This window comes from Taeniopygia guttata, chromosome 23 (genome assembly GCF_048771995.1).
Source record: "Taeniopygia guttata chromosome 23, bTaeGut7.mat, whole genome shotgun sequence".
NCBI classification, from domain to species: Eukaryota; Metazoa; Chordata; class Aves; order Passeriformes; family Estrildidae; genus Taeniopygia; species Taeniopygia guttata.
The window spans coordinates 4,605,803-4,628,076 of record NC_133048.1 but is presented as its reverse complement, the minus strand read 5'-3'; the positions used below and the strand labels follow the sequence as shown (position 1 = coordinate 4,628,076).

The following is a 22,274-nucleotide window of genomic DNA, read 5'->3' as shown; positions in this document are numbered from 1 at the left end:
CAGCTCACCTCTGCATCCGGAGCTCCCAGCTCAGCCTCGAGGGCCTGGCCGGCAGCAGGACCGACCCTGTGGTGACCAACCCTCCAGGCTCTTGCACTGAGTCAGGTTTACCCCTAAGGGGCAAAGTTGCAAAAAAAAAAAAAAGGAAAAAAAAAATACCCCAACCCCCAAAGTAATAAAAAGGCAAAATGGCTTTTTGTCCTGTAGCTCAGCCTGTGCCAGCCCGGGGCTGGGGCCCCTCGGTGCGAGCCGGCCCCGGCGGGGTCAGCCAGTGCTTTCCTCTGCACTTATTTTACCTTGATTTGTTTATAAATAAAAGAATACCAAGTTCCTGGCCGCGGTTTGTGCACTGCTGGCAGCGCAGGGCTGAGCCCCGGTGGGGAGGGAGAGCAGGGCCAGGATGGGGATGGAAGGCACAGCCTGTGCTCCCTGAGGCACCCCAGAAGCACAGGGGGCCCTTGGGTGAAGGTGCTCCCAGGACGTGTCCCTGCACCCAGAGCCAGGGCTGAGGCTGCTCTGGGGAGAGAGTGGTGGCACTGACACCCCACATCCCCCCGTGCCCAGGGACACAGCTCTGACCAGGGGCCCGGTCCTGCATGTCCTGCACCGGGCAAGAAACATCCCAGCTGTGGAGGAGGGGGGTGGGACAAACCCTCCCAGGGCAGCCCAAAGCCACTGCAAAGCCTTTCCTGCCCTGCAGAGCCCACAGGCTCAGCCCAGGCTCCCCAGGTTCCTCCAGAGCTGGAAGGAAGCTCAGAACTTCAGAGCTCCACATCTAAACCCACTGTGAATACAGCTCACAAGTTTTTGCTAGCTTAGAGGGGATTAATTCAAGGTTGGGCATTTTTGTACTCCGAGCAGGCAGGAACAGAGCAGGCTCAGGGCTCCTTACTCAGTTTGTTACAAATGAGCATTTAATGACCGAGTCAGTTGCACAGTTTTGGCCAAAACAAACATTTCAGGAGGAAAAAACCACAGTTGTGCTGCAGCTGAGAGAGGATCTCACCATGCCCCAGGACAGCCAGGCCAGGGCAGGACTGGGCAGCAGCAGAGCACTGCAACTGGAGAATTCCTGCACAGCAGCTGGAACTGGCACATCAGGAATGCTCCAAGCTCTCCGGGCTCACAGCAGCTTTACGGGGAATATTTAAAACAACTGAGGACTAAAGCAAGGGGGGCTGGGGAGGGACAGGGTTTGTTTTGTGGCTCAGCCAGGTGTGACCATGCAGCTCTCCCAAAATCCACGGAGCTGCTGAAGTCTGAGCGTGCAACATCAGACAAGGGAGACGCTTTCCTTCCTTCCTCCCCCCTCCAAGGCCACACAGGGGTTGTTCCACGGCTGCAGCAGGCAGGGAACCGAGACAGCTCAGCCCCTCAGCACCTCTCAGCTGGACAGCAGCAGCCACCACCCGAGGCAGCAACACTGAAGGGAGCTGAGCCCTCGCTCAGAACAGCCCTTGGAGGAGGAAGGCTCCCATTGCAGGAGCCCAGACACGGCTCCAGCGTGGACAAAAAGGCAACAAAAGGCTCCGCTTCAAATCCACGAAAAAGCACCAGGAGCTGCTGTGTCCCAGGCCAGGGACACAGGTCAAGGCAGCAGTGGAAGTGGTTCAGTGGTTCACTCTGTTCTCACCTCCCCCTTGATGCAAGGGGTCGGAGTTTCCAGCCCAGGAGCAGCTCCAGGAGCACAGGAGGGCTCACACGGACCCCTGGGGTCAGGGCTGCCCTGGCAGTTTGTTCTGCCACCCCACCTGATCCCAGTTAATCACATCCCTGCAGTGACACTCAGCCAGAGCTGAGCGTGTTCCAGGGTAACACTGCTCCAGGAAGATCTTCCTGGTTACAAATTCATGGCGACAATGAATGCACCAAGAGCACCAATGCCAAAGGTTTGCAAATGCTACTGAAAAAACAGAAACAAACCAAAAATCATCCCCTTCCCTTTTCCCTGAAAAAAAAAAAAAAAAAAACCCAAACCAAAAAGGATGCATGAAGCTGCCCAGAGCCCTCTCTGCAGCACAGACACTAAGCCAGCCCCCAAAATCTTGTGCCACCCATAATTCCACCAGTAAGTAATGCCTGAGGAGGGAGCAGAAAGACTGGAGAAAGCAACTCCACTGTGTCCAAGGCACCCTGCACTGGGAAGGACGTGTGCCATGGGATTCCCCTCAACACAGCAAATCCCACACCCCAGTTTGCTTCGACCTCCAAGCTGGTGCAACTGAAGGAAGTTGGGAGGGGCCTCTGTGAACTCTCCTCCACAAATAACCAAGATCTATAGAGAAAATAAAGAGCTGAGGAAATAAGGGACAGCATCTCAGAACAAAAATTATAAACCCATAAGTTAGGAAAGCCCAAAGCTGAGGGTGTTGAAGCTACTGCTGTAAGAACACCTGGAAAACCTAATGGAGACTCCTCTCTGCAGCAAGGACACACCTGGAGAGGGAGAGAGAAAAGGAGCAGGAATTACTGACAGGCTGGAACTGCACAGCACTGGCCAGAGCCCTGTGCCCAGCTCGGGTGTCTGCCAGCTTCACAGGGGCACTGTGGCACCTCCAAGGGGACTGGGCTGCTCCCCTGGACACAGGCTCCTTCCTCACAGAGCACAGGACTGAACCCCTGCCCATGGCCAGCACAAAGCAACATTTTCACTGTCATGCAGCCCTCCGAGAGCTGGGCTGAGACAAGTCCCAGGGGCACGGCCACCCTCCCCACAGCTTCCTCCAAGCCACCAGACCTGCCCCATTAGGGAACGCAGGGAATACTGTCAGGGAGACCAAGGTTCAGAGTACCTTTAGGATCAAAATTTACAGGGAGAATTCTTCAGCTCTTGGTGTTGTGGAACAGCCCAACACCCAGCAATCACATCTGGCCCCAGTGCTGTGCCCAGGGATGGGGAGCACTCCTGTGACAGACTGGGGCTGACCCTGCTTTCCCTCTGCAGCCACTCTGGAAGTGCCAGGAACACAAAGGAAGGGGCAGGACCTCTTCAGTGCCCTGGCACTCAGCACTGGAGCCCTGCTGTCACCCCACAGGTGTGTGCAGATGCTGCCCAACTCCTGCAAAACCCCCACACAAACCAGCCAGAGCAGGGGCAGGTGTCACATCCATGATCACCCACTGCACAGAGGGAGAATGCAAATTTAAAGTCTGCCTGTTTTGCTGGTGCAGTCTGAGTGCCAGGTTTTAGTGTCTTCTCCTTCGCAGGACTGTGTCCATCCAGTTTTCACATCCCTGTAACAAACAGCTGCAGCCCTTACGGAGCCCTAGGTCTGACAGAACTGCTGTCCCAGGAAATGGACACAATGGATACTTCCAAGATATTATTTTACTACAGTGAGGGACTGCAAAATAATGAATTTCCTAAACCCAGCAACCCCTTATGCAGCTCTGCCCTCATTTTCAGGTGTGCTCCACTAATGCTTTTATCCAAATCTAACCCCAAATTCCTCTGTGTGTATTTCTGTTTTATTGTGTGTCACTTCGCTAAGGGGACACCCATCCCCAGCTGTGGCACAGACAGGCAGCACCCAGCCCTCAGCACAGCTGGAACACGTGTGAGCACCAGCACATCTCATGGGGCCCCAGCTGTCTACCAAAAACCTCTTTGCTCAGTTGCCAGGAGCAAAGACTGGCCAAGAAATGCTTTCCAAAAGGAAGAGGCTGAGGTCATTAAACATTACCAGGAATCAGTCATGATTTGCTGAAGGGAACTTCAGCTCTGTTATCTCCAGGTCAGGAGAGCTGCTGCCACTCCGGTCACTGTAGGTGTCCCTGCAGGAGTAAAAGATTTGGGGTTAAGGGAGCACAAGGGCTTTAAGGACAGAAAATTCATGTGGGATGCTGCAGCACAGGGAAAACTTCAGCTCCTCTGCTGCTAGGAGCCATTTCAAACTCAAACGTGCAAAAGCAGAGAATTCAAATATCCCTCCACCCTTGGAGGCACTGAAATGAGAGTGCCTCACACATGAAACTCTTCTGGACCACACCTGACCACTCTGATGTTGGCACCAACACAGAAATCCCACGGTGCAGCTGCACTGCAGCTCAGCCCACAAAGCAACCACTCTCCTTTTGGCATTGTATTTGCCTGGGTTTGACACAGGCACTGCTATTTCTCCTCTGCCTTTGGTCTGGTTTTTGTTTAGTGCCTGTCAGCACTCAGCAACCCCTCGATGCCCTCTGTGAGGAGGAGAACGGGCCAGTACCAAGTGTTTGCTGCACAGTGCTGAGTGCCAGAGGGAATGGCAGGCACTGGGGAAAGCAGCACCATGTAACTGCACCACTAAATCCACCCAAAACACCACTTGCTTTGCAAACTGAAACAAAGAAAGCTGAAGTCAGAATAAAAAAAAATTAAAAAATAATAAAAAAAAAAGAGGCTGCAACCAGCAGGGCCTGTTCTTTAAACCAGCAACAGGAACAAGTTTCTTATGGACTAACCTGGTACGTGGGACTTGTGTGAGGAATGTAGGGAAAAGGCCACAAGGTCTCTAGTCATGTAAAAGAGCAGGCCCAACCTCAGTTTCCCCAAAGACCCCGACTGACACAGCACAAGCTCCTCTCCCTGAAGCCAAGGCCTCTGTGCAGGACAGCTCTGTGGCCCCACAATCAGCCTCAACACACCAGAGAGGGGAAAGAGGGGAGGAAGGAAAGAAGAAGGGGTGGAAGGAAAGAAGAAGGGGTGGAAAAATACCAAGTTATCCCCAGGAGCTGTGTGCCAAGAGGATGCTCTGAGTTATCCTGCAGGAAGCAGCACTGTCCTGTGACAGCTCTGACTGGGATCTGCCTTAAACCCACCTGGGGGAGAGCCTGCAGCCCTTCTGCAGGTAGTGGGTGAGTCTCCCTGCAGATGCCAGGAGGAGCCCAAAGTATGGGGGTGATGGCTTGATGGGCCTGGACAGGAACTCGGGGTGATACTGAACACCAACAAAGAAAGGATGCTCTGAGAGGAACAAACAAAACATTCATGTCAAGTCTCTCAAGCTTGTGGCTGAACTGCAGGTAAAATCCTGATAATGTTGAAGCCCTGGTGATAGGGAAGTATTTCCATTTTTGTCCATAAATGGAGAGCAACATCGGATTTTATTTTATTTTTACCATCATTTTATGGATGGAACTGAGACAGTGTGAACGGGTCCCCCATGAAAACCTGCTCCATTACCCTCCAACACTTTCCCTTGTCCATCCCACACCCACAAACCAACTGCTGAAGGACTCACCTTCCAGCTCAACCACTTCCATCCGCTCTCCCTCCTCATCCTGCCCCACAAACTTCAGACCTTGCTCTTCAAAACACTTTTTCAGTTCTGGATTGACCTAGAACACCAAAAGCAAGACAAACCATGATCTCTTGTGTCTGGATTACACAGGAAAGCTCAATACCTATATGAGCATTTTTACCTCAAATCTGTGTCTGTGTCTCTCTTCCAAGAAATCATGATCTCCATACAGCTTCCCTGCAGCACAAGTAAGATGTTCTTAGAGCAGTGATCACAGCTTTTAGCACATTCACTTCTCAGCATCCTTCAGAATCTGCTACTTCTGGAGGGGATCAAATTCCCTGATCCCCATTCCCCGCCAGAACAGTCTGTGAACACCTGGCATTCAAGGATGCTTCAACATGCCCAGGTCTCACTTCCCCATCCCACACACATGCAAGCCATTCCCAGGAAACATTTCCAGAAGAGGCAAGAAGTGCCTTACTCATGACTGAATTCTTAGTTTGGAAAAGTGTCCTCCTCTTGCCAAGCCTCATTGTCCCACCCATTTGCCCAGGATTATGTTCTGGCATGTCTATGACCTGTGGAAAGAATTCAGAGGGAGGTGAGAATCAGGGAGGAATAAGAGTAACAGGCAGACTCTGACACATAAAAAGAAAAAGAAATCCCACCAACATTCATGCAAAAAACCAAGAAAACCACCCCAGGAACACTGTCTTGACACGGCAGACCAAGAGAACTAGGTTAGCTGGCTGAGTTGTTCAGTACAGGCTGCACAGGACATATATGGGAGGTTTGAGGATATTCAGGGAACTTTCACAGAACTCAGAGTTTACACAGATTGCACACACCAATACTGTGCTGTTTACTGAACTGCAGTGTTAAACAAACAAGCACATTTATGGAAAAGCCCAAATCAGAATGGCTCGCTCTTTGATAAATAACATCATAAATTGTTTTCTGATAACTTCCTCCCTTTGAGTAGCATTTTAAATTACAGGAGAAGCCAATCATTATGGCAGACCCTGCACCAGAAACACAGAGCCTTTCACAAATGCTCCCAGGAATTCAGGTCTGTCTGGAGCTATCATACAACAGTTGGAGTTGGAAGGAACCTTAAAGCTCATCCAGTGCTACCCCTGCCATGCAGGGACACCTTCCCCTGACCCAGACTGATCCAAGTCCTGTCCAGCCTGGCCTTGGACACTCTGAGGGATCCAGGAACAGCCACAGCTTCCCCTGGAAATCATGCCCAGGGATGTGCAGGGAAGTCAAGTAAGGATATCACAGGTAAATCTCCATAAACTCACCACTGGATGAGAAGTTTTGGGGTCAAACTCTGTTGAGTTTGCATCTGCAAGGTAACGTTCAGCAGTCAGGAACACAGAAAGGCTCACACCATGTTATCCCCTCCAGGACTGCCCCAGGGCCAGCTGCTCCTCATCCCCAGCTGTGCTGAGCCCCCTCAGGCACAGAACACCCCAGGCAGCAGAACAGGGCTGTCAGCACTGCTCAGTGTCCATTTCAAAGGCTGCAGTTGTAGGATAACCCACCCTCATTCAGGAAAAACACACATTCAACAGCTTCAAATACAGAAATAAAGGCAGGGAGGGGGAAAGGAGCAGAATGGTCGGAGAAACTCATTTTTCCCCACCCTCATTACTGGATAGAATCAAAGAGTCAGGCTGAGAACTTAATTTAGCACTCTCTGAAGGGAGTTCTGTTAACAGGGACCTGCTCAATCCAAGCAGTGAGGCTCAGAAGGTAACTCCACTCACTGAAGGAGCTGCAGCTGCTGGCTGGCTGAATTGTTTTTTGGGTTTATTCCCACTGGCTGCAGTGGGAATTTAGCTGCCAAGGTGTTTCATTCAGGAGCTAACAATCTCATGTTGAGCAATAGGAAGCTTTCTGTCATTACAAGCATGACTAACTCCATTGATTTTTATTCAAATAGGTTAAGGAAATTCCTCTTTTTACTTTGAATTAGCAAAAGAGATAGGGATTTTTACAGGTCTAGGTAAAAAAATTAAACTTACCTATGAAAAATTTAAAATCACAGTATCTAAAAAAATCACAGGTATTACTCAAGCAACCCAAAGGCAGGAAGTTTTGTGCCATTACCTTGCCAACCAAGGACACTGCGAGCAAACTCCACCACTGCCAACTGCATTCCCAAACAGACTCCTGTGGAGGAAAGGCAGGACATGGATCAGGGCAGGACAGGAACTCTGAGCCCACACAGCCTCACAGAGTATCCCAAGTCAGAAAATCTGCATGAGGCAGATCTTGGACTGGGACTCAGGGGTCTGTAGTCCTGACAAGCTTTACCTCCCCCTTTCCCATCCCCTCTGCTCATACACCAGTCAAGTCTCTCACCACAGACACTTCACTGAAATGCAGTCTCATGTTTCCTGGTGCCAAGATCACCACAGCCTGATCTAAAACATGCCCAGACTGCCATCCCCTCATTACAGACTCCTTCTCAGCACATCCCAGCCAACTCTGACCACTTCAGAGCTAACCAGGGCTGAGGCTGCATTCCCTGCTCAGCACAGATCACTGCCTTCCTCAGACAGCTGCCTCCAAAACTGCTCATCCCAGACACCAGTGAAGATCAGGGGAGCTCCTGCTGCACACCAGTTAGGCTGTTGTTCAACTTCCTTTCCTTTATTTCTTCTTATGGATTAAACACGTTTCTCACCTAAAAAGGGTTTTTTCTGTTTCCTTGCCCAGGAAATAGCTTGAATTTTGCCTTCTGTCCCTCGAACACCAAATCCACCAGGAACCAGAACTCCACTGCACGAAGATGAAAAGATTCCATTCAGCATGGTTGTCCCAAACCACACACCCACAAATCACCTCCCTCCCATGAAATCTTGGCCTTGCAAGACCTCTCTCCTGAAAAGGGCTCTGAAGTAGCCATGTGGCAAGGCCTGGCTGCAGCAGTTTCCACATGACTTCACATGAGCTGTCATCACATAAAGAGGGGGAAATATTTCATAAATGCCAATTTTACCTTCCCAAAGAGAGATCCCAAATCTATCACAGGTTACCATGCTGAAATGTTCATGTTGTGGGACTCACACACCCTGTATCAAACATGTTTGCAAACACATCACCCAGCCAGGCCCATGCTGAGGAAACCCCTGGCTAAATGTCAGGTTTTCCTAACACCAAACTCTGCAGGAGGTTCTTTCTTCTGCTCTCACACAAATCCTGCTGGCCCTGAGGGGTAACAAGCCCCACTTGTTCTTGTTTTTGTGCTAATTCTTGGCACTGCTCTGCATACTAACGCTTTTCCCCCCTCTCACATTTTATTTATGAAGAACTTGTTACTCCATTTACACCTTCCATTCTCACTCTGGCTTTAAAAGCCTTCACCAGTACCTTTCCTTTCTCCTGATTTCCTCTCACTGTTTCCACCTGATCATGCAGGTGGGCATATCCTCACCAGCACGATCATTTCTCCCACTTCCCTCACTGATTTAACAATTCTCCATTTAATGTCTTATCCTAAATGCGCCTGACAGGTGTTTGGGGCCTCGCCAGAGTGTGCTGAAAACAGTTTATCAGACGTTCTCCAAGGAAAGGGCCACAGCAGAACTTACTCAGCACCACAGAGCTTCTGCCATGCCTCGTGGTACCTGACAGGCTCCTCCTGCAGAGTGTCTGGCTCCAAGTCAGCAGAGTCAATGTACTGGGAAGAAATCCAAAAAAAGGATGATGAGGTATTACCTCAAGAGTGTACAGGATCTCCTGAATCCTCACTAAATTAAGACACCATCATTCCTCCTGGACAGCTCTGGATTTGTTTCCTAATGGATAGTTTTTTCTGGGCTGATTTCCCATCTGTTAGCCAACAAAACTCCTTTCCTCACCATTCTGCTCTTGGTGCACATACAGAACCCATTTCTCTGTCCTCCCTTCTCTGCAGCTCTGCTGTGACTTACACCAAGGCCCTGAGCCCCAGCCTGTAATGTTCAATGTGAGGTGCTAATGCAAGGTGGGAACAGGGGGCTGTGCAGACTCAAACCACAACAGAGAAAGGGGGGGAACTATCCCTCTCTCATCAAATAAACATCTTCAAAAGGCATGGCAGAAGAAATAGGCTATGGTGAAACACAGGCTGCTGTAATTAAAGGGTGTTACGACAATGGAAAAAAACCCTGCACTTTTTCCATTTTCTCATCTCCAGCATTCCAGTACCTCTGAACTTCTGGATGTTCTGGCAGGCTGCTAACCCTTTTAAGGAACCATTTTGTCCTTTTTTTGTTTGTTTTTTAGAACTTGCAAAACTACCAACCAGTTCTTTAACTAACCACAGCTACTCAGTTCTTCAGCACGAGATCTCCCTGCACAAGGCTCACAGAGCTCACTTCACTTCTGAGCCACTCAGACACAGCTGTGCCAGGGTCTGTACTTTACCTGTCTTTCTTGTTTTGCTTATTTTCACCTCTGCTGATTTTGGAAGCTGAAAGGAAAGCCTGACCTCTATCAGTACTGTTAAAAAGCAACCACATATTTCCATGACTCACTGACATCATGGGACTGCTGAACATTTAGAAGTCTATTGAAATGAAAATAAAATTTCTAGTAACAGGTACATATTTCACCTCTTCAGAGCTTTCTGCTATGATCAAGACCCCTGAAAGCATCTGTGCATCCAAACCAGCATGAAAACCTTAATAAAGCCTGAGGCAGGAGCATAATAAAACCAGAGTACCACAAGATTAACAGCAACAACCCCCAAAACAAATCGCTTGCAACAAGTGTCAGAGAAATGAAAGCAGAGTGTCCCCCTCCAATTCACCCATCATTGTCACAGCCCAGCACACAACAGTGAGCATTGAGGAGATTCCATCCACTTCAGCTCACAGGAGGAGAGGCTGGTTTGCTCTGAAGCTGGTTTAGGCCTGATAACAGCTCTTTCAACAGCTCTTTCAATCAAAACAGTTGTTTTGATGCAAGGATAATTTGGATGTTCAGTGGCTGAATCACTTCTCCCTTTCTGTCTATGGGTTTGTGAAAATCTGAATTAGGATAGGCATCAGTGCAGGTGGAAGTAGGATGGGTGGAGATTTTTCTCCACACTCAGACCCATCCCTACCTTAATGTCAAGTTTGTGGTTGATGGCCAGGGCAGAGTGCTCCAGGGCTTTGATGACAGATGCGTAGGAGTCAGAAAACTTGGTGTATTTGCCCACCAGTGCAATGGAACATGTTTCAAGCAGACGGTCATACCTGCAGAACACCAGAACACACAGGTTATTCCAGCAGTAACAGGAGAGGGAAGGAAGGCAATTCTGTTCAGCTTTCCAAGGAACAAACAGCTGTGTTCTCCTAAGTGTGTCCAACAGAGCTGACGTCTTTGGAAGAGTGACCTTTTATAATAATTATGATTTAGAAACATCAAAGCAAGATCAAAACCAGAACAATGACGGAGGAAAACAGTTGCAGAAAGCCATATATAAATTAACTTATCTCCCCTGATGATGAAAAGCCATTCTGAGCAGATCCAAGCTGCCTTTTCAGGAAGCTGTATTAGATTCAAAGGCTGCAGTGAACTCCTAGGAGAGGATCAAAGCACAGCTTGGTGTATGTTTGTACTGCACAGCATCTTCCCACGCTGCTGCTGAGCTCGTATCAGCAGCTACAAACACAGAAAGCATTTCTGCAGTCCTAAGGCTGTGCTGCCTCCACTTTCAATCCCCAGCACCTGGCAGCACAGGACTCAACACAGCATTCCTGGCCACAGCCAAGAGTTTGTTTAAAGTTTCTCTCAGAATTGCTAAATACCTTCAGCCCAGCTGGTGACAAGAGCATTCCCCATCAAAAGGAAATGTTACTGACAGGGCTGGCTTATGTCAGGCACAGAAATCAAGGAAACCATCCAGATCTTGAAAATTAACTTCTTATAAGAACAAGCATAGTTAAGGCTTCAGCTGACATTCAAACCCTTTCTGAAAATACTCTATTTCCCCATGAACATGGAGTCTATTCCTCACAAGAAAAAACCCCAGTGTCCAAGGAGTCTCAATACAAGTACCAAACACTTGTCTCACTTGCCTGAAAGCACACTCAAAGATGTTCTTTGACACTCCTGACATGTCCATATAGCTACACAAGGATTTCAACACATTGTAATGTTACTGAGAGGTTTTTTTATAAAAAGGGAGGACAGAGGTGTCCAGCTTTTAATTACTTGAAGCTGAGTTTGACTCAGACAGTACACTTCCAATATAAGATAAGGATCTCATAAGTTTATCTCACAGGATTTTATGGAGAAAGGCTGAGGGAACTGGGGTGATTCAGCCTGAAGAAGAAAAAGCTCCAGGGAGACGTTATGGCAGCCTTCCAGTAAGAGGATTTATGAGAAACATAAGGACAGACTTTTTAGTAGGGTCTGCTGTGCCCAGACAAGTGGTGATGGTTTTAATCTAAAACAGAAGAGATTTAGGCTAGATAGAAGGATGAAATTTTGTACAATGAGAGTGATGAGGCACTGGCACAGGTCACCTACAGCAGCTGTGGATTCCCCACCTTGGAAACATTCAAGCTTGGATGGGGCTCTGAGCGAAAGGAAAAAAACAATGTGAACATGTAAGAACAGTTGAGGAATAGGGAATAACACTCATAATCTCAAACAAGCAACAGCCAAGAACAGAAACCAATCCTGAAGTGTGCTGCAGTGTGCCCAGCAATGCAGCTCACCTGTCAGCCATCTCCTTCCACTTCATGAGCATCCTCCTGGGCTGCCTCTCGATGGGAAGGTCCAGCCTGTGCCTGAAGTAATCCACAACTCCCTGCTCCTCCAGCAGCAGAGGAACCCGGTAGATGGAGGAGACATCATGAACACAAATGACCTGTTCATAAAATAAGGATATCATTGCAACACAGCCATCCAGTGCCTGTACAATCATTTTTACTCAGATATTCAGAGTTCCTGTCTCTAGCAGAAAACCATATGACCACCTAGACTTCCAGGCAATAATGTGTTGAATAACATATCAATTCCTTATGCTTGAAAAAACCATTTTCAGCACTTCCAAGGCATTGCTGCTCCCTGGAGCCCCTTGGGAAGGGCTATAACACAGTAACCCAGCAGCAGGAGAGTCAGCTGCCCAGCACATTACGTGAGCAGCACTCAGCAAAGCTCAAAGAACACTCCAGAGAGACTCCTGTGATACAGAATCCCAAGTGAAGCTACAGTCAAACTGCCACAGGCACAGCATCCCCCTTCCCACCACTGTCCTTCCTAACCAGGGCTTGCAGTCTATGAGTGAAACCCAGGGAAATCTGTCACCCCCATACAGCAAAAAATAAAAAGTTTACAGGGTGCCCCTAGTCAAATTTGGGATTACACAATTATGAGCAAAGAATTCTTAGGTCAATGAGGAAAATCTAAATCAACAGTTCTAGTTCACTGAAATGGGAAAAGATGGCTCAGGACAACTGTCACCTGTCCATTAATAATGAACCTGTACTTTAAAGATCCAAAACACACTGGCAAAACTTTTTGAAATCCTAATTTCAACTGACCCAAATGAAAGCAGGTTTCAGTACTGAAATCTGTACCAGTCAAACCTCCTTAGCTGCACATCTTCCTCTTTTACCCTCAGTGCTGTTCACTTCTCAATCCAAGTGCAACAGCAGCCAGAGCAACAACAATATAGAACTGCATTAAATTTCCTGGAAAGGGACAAGAGCCAACTTATTTTGAATTCCTAGCTAACAAGAGGTAGATATTTTACTGATGACACATCAACATTATTGCCAGCAGTGCAGTGCTCGAAATTGCAGGACTCAAGTTTGGTCTTGCTGTAGAACAGATTAATAAAAATTACTTGACAGAATCTGGGATTTCAAAGTTATATTCAGTCTTTCACAAAAAGACAACATTCTTCCAGCTCCAGCTGGATTAGAAAGTGCTAAAACTCTGTCTACATACCTTTGACTATTTTCCAAGATCCACCTCAGAATGTGTTACAAGTCTCAGTATAGAATCGTGCAAAAGTGGAATTTGTGCATATCACAAACTTCAAGTGAAGCAATGCTTCTCCCAAACACCATTTCAACCTCCCTGTGAAATCTCTCCTCACGAATTCTTGGGCAGAAGAATAATATTGTGAAAAGAGCAGTGTATGAGGTACAGTCATATATCCTTTCACCTCTAAATACTGGAAAATCCCATTCTTCTATGTTCACAGAAGGAATGTGGAACTGCAATTAAGGTCAAAACAGTGATTCAGAAATCACCTTAGATACCATAGAACCCTCTAAGCTTGCACCAATCACCTTACAAGAAAACCTGGGTGATGGCACAAAAAGAATTGGTCCATGTGTCAGGAAGGGAGGCAAGACAAAGCAGCAAATGAATTATGCAGCTACCAGAACAGAGCTACAACTACTGCATTAGAAAAACTCCCCTCAGCATCTCACAAACAGCTCCAGTATTTACTGCAAGGAAGCACAGACAACAATCCTTACCTGTTCTGGTTCAACATGACAGAACATGGAAATCTTTTCTTTTACTGAGGTATCCAGTGGAGTGGAGCACCTGCAAACAATCTAACAGAGCAGCAACATCAGGGCTGTGACACCAAACAGAAACACTCAGGCATTCATAAAACAAACCTCTAAAAAGAGCTTTGTGCAGTCTTTGTGATTTGAGAAAAAAAAACCCACAAACTCTATTTCTTTTCCTTATTTATCACCACTATACAAGAGCTCTCAAATTAAGCATTACTTAGACAAGACTGCTGTTGCAACGTGCCAGATTTTTACATTCAAAGCCGTGCAACACAAACCTTACCAGATCTGGAGAGAGCCCGAGACCTCTGAGCTCACGAACACTGTTCTGGGTGGGTTTGGTCTTCTGCTCCCCTGTCGAGCTTGGCTGGGCAGAGAAGAGCAGTTGGTGCATCAGATTGTGATGATTCAGCAGGTTAATCAGGACTCTCACACATCTCATAAGAACTTTGACTCAGTTCTTGGACAATTCACATGAACCTCACGTAGCCCCTTTTAATCCCCAGGACCCCAAGTTCCAGTCTGCCCACAGAAGTGCAAGAAGGAGAGGGACAGAGAGCCTAAGGTTTATCCACTGCTCCCTCCAAATACCTAATGTTGTGTATTTCTGATTTTTCTCTATAAAGCACCTGGCCTGGACAGAATGGGAAAAAGGAAAAAGAGAACAAAGATTGATCTGCACTCCGTAATTATCAATTTGCTCTGTCAAATCCAGTTCAGTATGACACAAGGAATGCTCATGCTGCATTTCTGCAACTCCCAAGCCTTTATTACATATTTACACCCTTTGAAGAGTTCCTGTTCAATTCCTATAAGACTTTTTAAATACATAAGCATATAATCTCTGCATTTCTGCCAGAAGTTTACATATACACAGAAATACAAAAGTAACAGCACTTAGAGATACAGCATTTCCGAAACACCTATGTAGGAAATTTTGGACTGAGGAAGCTCTGACCAGCAATATGTTTCAGGTCCTTACCTGGGGAACCAGACTGACGTGAATGTTACAGAAATTCTCTCTTTTGGCTTTGAACTGGAACTGGCGGAAGGCCTCGATGAAAGGCATGCTCTCGATGTCACCCACGGTGCCCCCGAGCTGGCAACACACAGACACTGGGAATTACTGCCAAAATAGCACCTGAGGTGTACACTAGAGACATGAAAACATACCTAACAATCTATTCTCCAGGTACTATTCTACCTTCATAATTTCCCCACAAATCAAAAAGCCACAACAAAAACAGCTTCCCCTACGGGCAGCACCTCTCCAGAGACATCGGCTTGACTTCTATTTTCTCTTCAGAGAAAAGACTTAGATGTGAAAATTATGATTTATGAACATTAGGTGGCAGTGAGAAGCAAAATTTCTGTTAAGTTTTAGGAACTATATAGAGTGGACACATGCAAGACTACACTTGGAGCCTCCCAGGCCCCATCAGACAGTGCCTCCTCGGCACTTGAGATCTGGGCTTGTGGTCCTGGCACAGAAATTGGCACCCCAGCTGCAGACAGAGTCCAAGTCACCATGACCTGGGCTCTGTGACAAGCTCCCTCTCCTGTGTTAGCATATCCCAGCAGCCAGCTCAGCAGTGTCAGAGCCTTCGCCCTGCTCCATCTCTTTCTGGCAGCAGAATGTTCCATAAACTCGCTGAGAACTGCCACCACTAACTGGTGCCATTCCCTGTCGCAGGTCTGGGCTAGAACTGGTCACTTGGAGGAGGAAAGACAACTGTTTCCAGAGGGGGATTCACCTCCCCTCCCTCCACGCACCAAGGAAGAACAGGGCACAGCACAATTAATTCAGACTGGCAGATTAAGTTACAAGAGCTAAAAAAATTCATTCTGTAGGTTAATTCACAGAATATCCTGAGCTGGAAGGGATCCACTGAGTGCAGCCCCTGGGCCTGCCCAGACCCCCAACAACCCCACCCTGGGCATCCCTGGAGCTCTGGCAGCCTCGGGGCCGTGCCCATTCCCTGGGCAGTGCCAGCACCTCTGGGGGAAGAACCTTTCCCTGAGCTCCAGCCCAGATCTCCCCTGACACAGCTCCAGCTGTTCCCTGAGGTCCTGTGGGGCTGCCCCTCATGAGGCAGCTGCAGGCTGCAATTCAAAATATTAGAATAAGTGAAGTTAACAAGGGGAATTTTTAAGCCATTCAATAACACACAAAGTTGAACATTTCTGTGAAGAAAAATGCAAAATATGCATATAGATCAGTTTACTGCATATAAGAAACAAAACTACTACTTTTTAGAAGTTACAAACCTCAATCACACAAACTTGGGGTTCAATGCCATCTTCATCCACAGGAATCCGTGCCTGCCTCATTACCCACTCCTGTATGGCATCTGTGATGTGGGGAACAACTGGAAAAAAAACCCAGGCAGGGGTTAAAGCCCCCATATGTTTCTCCCTCTTAACTCATTAGAGAGCAAATTACTGACAATCACTAGCCAGTGCTTCCCACAGGGCTTGAGCAGGATTTTTTGTCTTTAAAGAACTATGAATTTTTGAAGTGATTATTCTTGGCTGTGATTTTCAAGTGCCTTGGCAGGAAATTGAACCCTGCCTTAACTTAAACACACATAAGCAACATTTCCTTTAAGCAGAAAAATTCAAGCACAAACTGTTCTTTGCTCTAAGCAGAGAAAGTTACTCTGTTTTAAGCTGTTTGTAAAAGTCCTAATGTCAACCAGCTGTGGAAAGTGGTTAAAAATGGAAAGGACTGATCTGATACTCACAAATCCTTTGGGTTTTCTAATAACATGAATTAATAAAAGCATTTACCACTTTAACCAGCTAACAAACAACCCCAAAGTGTATTGGTCTGAAGTCTGTTCACATTTATCCGGGTACATTAGACAGCTGGAGCCAAGCCCAGCACAGTCCAAACACAAGCAGGATGGTGCAGAGCCTCAAGCAAAGATGAAAGGCAAAGCATCCAGCCAGGACTGAAATACAGAAGGCACTCCTAAGCACCAGAAAAGAAGTTTTGCATCACCTTGGACCGTTTTGCCAAGATAATCTCCCTTCCTCTCCTTGTTAATGACATACTGGTAGATCTTCCCCGTGGTCAGGTTGTTGTCTTTGGTGAGACGGATATCGAGGAAGCGCTCGTAGTTCCCGAGGTCCAGGTCCACCTCCCCTCCATCATCCAGCACAAACACCTCTCCTGCAGGCACAGAACCGCACACAGGCACGCGTGTCAAGCACGTGGAAGAATTCAACATAAGAAAACTCCTTCCCTGATTGCCACAGCAAGTTTAGGAGCGGCGAACAGAGCTGAAAGCCTCCTATAACCGAAAGGAGCAGCGCAGAGGGAGGGACTGAACCCCTCGAGGCAGCAGCAAGGCCAGCCCAGAGCACATCCGTGCTGCGGGCACAGCAGCCCCGGCAGCCGGCCGCAGGCTCAGCACCGGCACAAGGCTCGTACAAAGGAGCCCCTTCACGGCAAGCCGGGACAGCCCCGACACCGAGCACGGGCACTCACCGTGCTCGTACGGCGAGAAGGTGCCGGCGTCGATATTGATGTAGGGGTCGATCTTGATGGAGGTGACATGCAGCCCGCAGGACTTGAGGATGGTGCCGATGCTGCTGGCGATGATCCCCTTGCCGATGCCCGAGATCACGCCGCCCGTGACCAGGATGTACTTCATCTGCCCCGCGCCTGGCCGCGACACACACCGGCACCGCCTCAGCGCGGGCTCCGCCAGGGGAGCGCTGACAGCGACCCCCGCGCCGCTGCCATCCCTGACGGCGACCCCCGCGCCGCTGCCATCCCTGACGGCGACCCCCGCGCCGCTGCCATCCCTGACCGCGACCCCCGCGCCGCTGCCATCCCTGACCGCGACCCCCGCGCCGCTGCCATCCCTGACGGCGACCCCCGCGCCGCTTCCATCCCTGACCGCGACCCCCGCGCCGCTGCCATCCCTGACGGCGACCCCCGCGCCGCTCCCCGCCGCCGCTGAGGGCCGGCGCCCCGCCCGCTCCGCCCGCCGCCGGTTCCCGCCACCGCCGCGCGCCGCCCGCGCGGCCCCGCCGCCAGGCCCGCGAGGTCCGCGTGCTCCCGCTCCTCCCCCCGCACCGCCGCGCGGGTGGTCCCGCCCGCCGCTCTCACCTGCGGCCGCCGGGCGCGCGGATAGTGCGGGCGGGGGGGTGCGGGGAGCGCGCGCGGCGCCGCTGCTACTCCCGGCCGGCTCGGCTGGGAACCGCATGTGAGGCCCAGCGGCGGCTCTGCGCCTGCGCGGGGCGGGGCCGGAGCCTGCGGATAGCCCCGCCCCCCGCCCGCCCTCAGCGCCTCACGGAGAGCGGGAGCGCTCTGAGGATCGGGGGGTGCGCTCCGGTGGGAAAGGCCTTTATTATCCCCTAGTCCAAACTACGAGCTAACACCTCCTCATTATGTCCCCGAGTGCCAAACCTACGAGCTAACACCTCCTCATCATATCCCCAAGTGCCGCATCCACACCTTTCTTGTACACTTACAGGGATGGGGGTGTAGGTCTCAGATTCAGAGTTTCTAACCAGGCAGAAGCCTGGGAATGTGTTGGAAAAGAATGTAAATAAGGTTCTTTATCTGTCTTGTTCACATTGTTTATAGTTAAGTTCTACCACTATGCACCAACGGTTTGGGTTGTTTTTACTTCAGGACCAATGGAATTGGCCTGGACGAAGCTCTGTATAAAGAGCGATGCATTTTGAAATAAATCAGAGTTTCACTCTCACCTTCTGACTCAGTCTCCTCATTCCCATCCTGCCTCAACAGCGTTGTGGGGGCTCCACCACTGCCTGAGCAGTCTAGGCCAGGACAACCTTCCAGTGAAGAAATTCCCAAAATCCCCCCTGAGCCTGCCCTGGCCCAGCCTGAGGCCGTTCCCTCTCCTCCTGTCCCTGTTCCTGGAGCAGAGCCCGACCCCCCGGCTGTCCCCTCCTGTCAGGAGCTGTGCAGAGCCACAAGGTCCCCCCTGAGCCTCCTTTTCTCCAGGCTGAGCCCCTTCCCAGCTCCCTCAGGGATTCTCCAGCCCCTTCCCAGCTCCCTCAGCCTCTCCTGGGGCTCCAGCCCCTTCCCAGCTCCCTCAGGGATTTTCCAGCCTCTTCCCAGCTCCCTCAGCCCCTTCCCAGCTCGCTCAGCTGCACCTGAGCTGGATTCTCTCGCTGTTGGTCTCATTTTGTGGCGTCCGTGTGTCCTGCCAGCACATCCCCCATGGACACGGCCCCTGGGTGTTGATAGCTCTGTGGGCAGAGATGTCTCTTTGCCGTCCCTGGGCTGGGGCTGTCCCCTCGCTGCTGGCACAGGGTGACCCAGTGCACAGCAGTGCAGTGCCTGCTGCCCTCTTGGAGGAACATCTGCTCTCAGGATTACCTGGCCATGCTGGCATGCTCCTCCATGAAGGACTGTTCTTATTTTCTGCTGTCCTATGAGTAGCTCCTAAGTGGGAAATATTAAAAAAAAAAATTTCCAGCACCTTTTCTGCAGAATGGTGGCCGTGGGTCTGGCAGCAGTGAGATGGGTGACAGCAGGCAAGGGCTGTGTGTGCTCGGGCTGTCGCTGTCACTGCCTGGTGGCACATCCTGATGAGGCACAGGGAGGCTGAGCTCTCCCAGGAGTGCCTTAGGACATCCCAGCTTTTCCCATTTCATGAGTGGGGCACAAGACACGTGTCTTGTAGCTGAAGGGAAGTCCATTCTTGTGGCGATGTGTGTAACCTCGATGCATTAACTTCAGCACGCACAAATCCTTTCCTCAGTGCCTCATTAAAGGCCTCAGGGGTTGGACATCCCGTGGTGCTCAGGAGAGAACTGCACTCAGTGGGAGCTATTGTGAGCATTAAATGGTGTGGAATAACACTGACCCAGAAAAGTCAGATCACAAATATCTCAAGTTATGCAAAATTACATCTGCTTTTTGCAGAAGAGGGTGAAGGTGTGTGTGGGTACGTGTGTTTCACCTTAATTTTGCCCTCAGTCAGTTTTGCCCTTGCAGTGCCTTGTTCTCAGCTCTCAGTAAAATACAGACTGAAGATTTCCCTTTCAGAAAGGTGAAATGAGATGAAATGGATCTGCTCTGTTTATTTAACAGGATTTGATTCACAACAAAACAATTTAACTGGAAAACATTGCTAGGAAGACTGGTATAGCTCTGGGGAATGTTAATGTGTTACTGGGATTATACAAGGAACGAACAGACTGGAATCCTCAAACACTCACTTGAATTTCCTTGCAGTTTAGGGGTCTATTTGTACAGGGAAAGGCTTATTGTGATGTTACATGTATATAATACTAATGACAGTGATAATAAATTATATCTTATGCATTATATATATATGCAGTTATTCCAGTCAGGACATTCACAGCCTCCTCTTACATAGTCCCTCCTGAAGGTGACAGGATGACCTGTTGCAACAAGATTTTGAGACTGAGATACCATTTCCAGGCAGTGATTCTTTTCTCTGTGAAAGAAGTAGCTAAAGATGGCCCTGCACTGGACTGTTCCTGAGAGACTATCCAGGAGCTTGCAGCCCCCCTGGGCTCTGCACCCCACCACTGGGCAGCACTGCAGAGAAAACACTTTATTGTCTTTATTGTTACTGTGCTGCTTATCACCACAGGTGTCTGATATGTTCACTTAGCACCTGTCTCACTCACATCGTGTTGGGTGGGTGTCAGCTCATGCTCTTCTGACTGATGCCTACTCCAAATGCCCTGCACATGCCCCAGGTGGCAGCAGTGTGGGTGAGGACATCCCTGCCACCATCCCCATCCGCCCTGATCCCTTGTTAGCAGCAGAAGGCTTTGCAGGAGAAGTTGGGTAGCACCAAGGACAGACAGGACTTGGAATCACAGAATCCCAGGATGGCTTGGGTGGGAAGGACCCCTAAAGATCCTCTTGTTCCACTCCCTCCCATGGGCAGGGACACCTTCCACTATCCCATGCTGATCCAAGCTCTGTCCAACCTCATCTTGAACGCCTCCAGGGAGATCATCTCATGTGCTGGTGAAGTGCACTCTGAGTACCTGTGAAAAGCTGCAAAATCTTGGCTGCTTTTTAAGTATAGAATATTGTAGACAGCTAAAAATCAAGGCATGAGGGTGATTGTCAGCTGCCCTACTCTAGATTCACCCTCAGTTCTTACTCTGTGACTGCTGAAGTGATGATGAAATAGTTCCTGCTATGATCCAAATGTCTTCTGAAAGGCTTCTTCAGCGGTTTGGAGTGGAAGTTCTTCTTTAGTAATGCAGGTGTGTGCTATGTGGGGTAGCATACTGGACTTCCTTCTATACCGGTGACTGTAAAAAATCCCCATTTTTAGGTTCTTCTAACCAATTCCCATCAGCATGTGGTTCAAAGCCAGGATCCAGTGCCAGTCAGGCCTTGGAAAACACTGGGAAAGCTGTTGTGTGTTTGGTTCCCCCTGTGTGCTGATCACTGGGTTTCACCTCGTGATTAATATAAACTTCACAGGAGGGGATGTGGAGTCACTGGCAAGTGTCAAGCACTGTTCAGTCCCATTTCCACACAGCAGGATGCTCCCTGTGAGCCTGCTGTATGGCTCCTTGAGGTTTCCATTTGCAGGATTAATCAGGGTTTGTGTAAAATGTTTAAATCCTTTTACTAGTCTACACTTGTGCTCTGAACTTGATCAAGTTTTCATTTAAGTGCAAAGTAAACACATCTGTTGCCCTGAGAAACCAAAATTATGTAGGAACAAGAGCTGTTCCTACATGTAGAGTGTTCTGGAGGATAAATCTGATGAGAAGCAGCCAAGGGGATGAGTGACAGAACAAAGGGAAATGGCCTCAAGTTGTGCCAGAGGAGGTTCAGGTTGGCTATTAGGGAAAATGTCTTACTGAAAGAGTGGGCAGGCATTGGTGCAGGATGCTCAGGGCAGTAGTGGAGACATGGTCCCTTGAAAGTGTTCAAAAAATGAGTAACCATGCCACTTCATGATACATTTTGTGAACAGGGTGGGATTCAGGCAGAAGTTGCACTTGATGATCTTGCAGGTCGTTTCCATTTTCAGTTGTCCTATGGTTGTGTGTCTTGTGGCAGCTCCTGCCCTCTCACCTCGCTGCGCTCTGTCCTCTCAGAGATCTCCACTAGATGGTGGAATGGACCAGTGAAAGAATTTGTGCGGTGACAAAGGCACACGATCAGGCTGTGGTGACACCCGTGGGGCTCTCGGAGCTGCTCTCAGGACCAGATCCTGGAGCACCACACATGCCCTGCGTGTTAAGGAGCATTTGGCAGCACCTCTGTGCATCAGTCTTTGCAGTGCCACCCCAAACCCGCTGGGACTGAAGAATGGTGATCCTTCCCCAGGTCTTGATTCTTTCAGACAGGGGGATTTCACCTTCAGGCCTCTTCCTCTCAGCTTCCTTTTCTCCATGGAGAAGAGCTGCCTTTTTCCTAGGGGGCAAGTAGTGAACCCACTGATGTGCTGCAGAGTTCATCCATGCTAGGAAGGGAATGTTTTGGCTGGAGGGCTGTGAATGAGAATGGGACAGCATGTCACCAAAGAAGTGA

The 22,274-nt window shown here is 49.2% G+C and overlaps 1 protein-coding gene across 1 annotated transcript; it reads right to left on the bottom strand.

Moving 5' to 3' along the window:
* Nucleotides 1-892: 892 nt before the first annotated feature.
* Nucleotides 893-18,023, bottom strand: CTPS1 (CTP synthase 1). The gene is made up of 19 exons (XM_012570656.5): nt 17,871-18,023; nt 17,244-17,420; nt 16,755-16,925; nt 16,019-16,119; nt 14,733-14,849; nt 14,034-14,117; nt 13,709-13,789; nt 11,933-12,084; nt 10,330-10,462; nt 8,831-8,919; nt 7,924-8,018; nt 7,344-7,406; nt 6,533-6,576; nt 5,707-5,803; nt 5,404-5,459; nt 5,223-5,319; nt 4,801-4,945; nt 3,684-3,774; nt 893-2,436 (listed from the first exon to the last, which is right to left on the bottom strand). The coding sequence occupies exons 1-18, from the start codon at nt 17,965-17,967 to the stop codon at nt 3,690-3,692; spliced, it is 1,884 nt and encodes a 627-aa protein (XP_012426110.3). The 5' UTR covers nt 17,968-18,023; the 3' UTR covers nt 893-2,436; nt 3,684-3,689.
* Nucleotides 18,024-22,274: the final 4,251 nt, after the last annotated feature.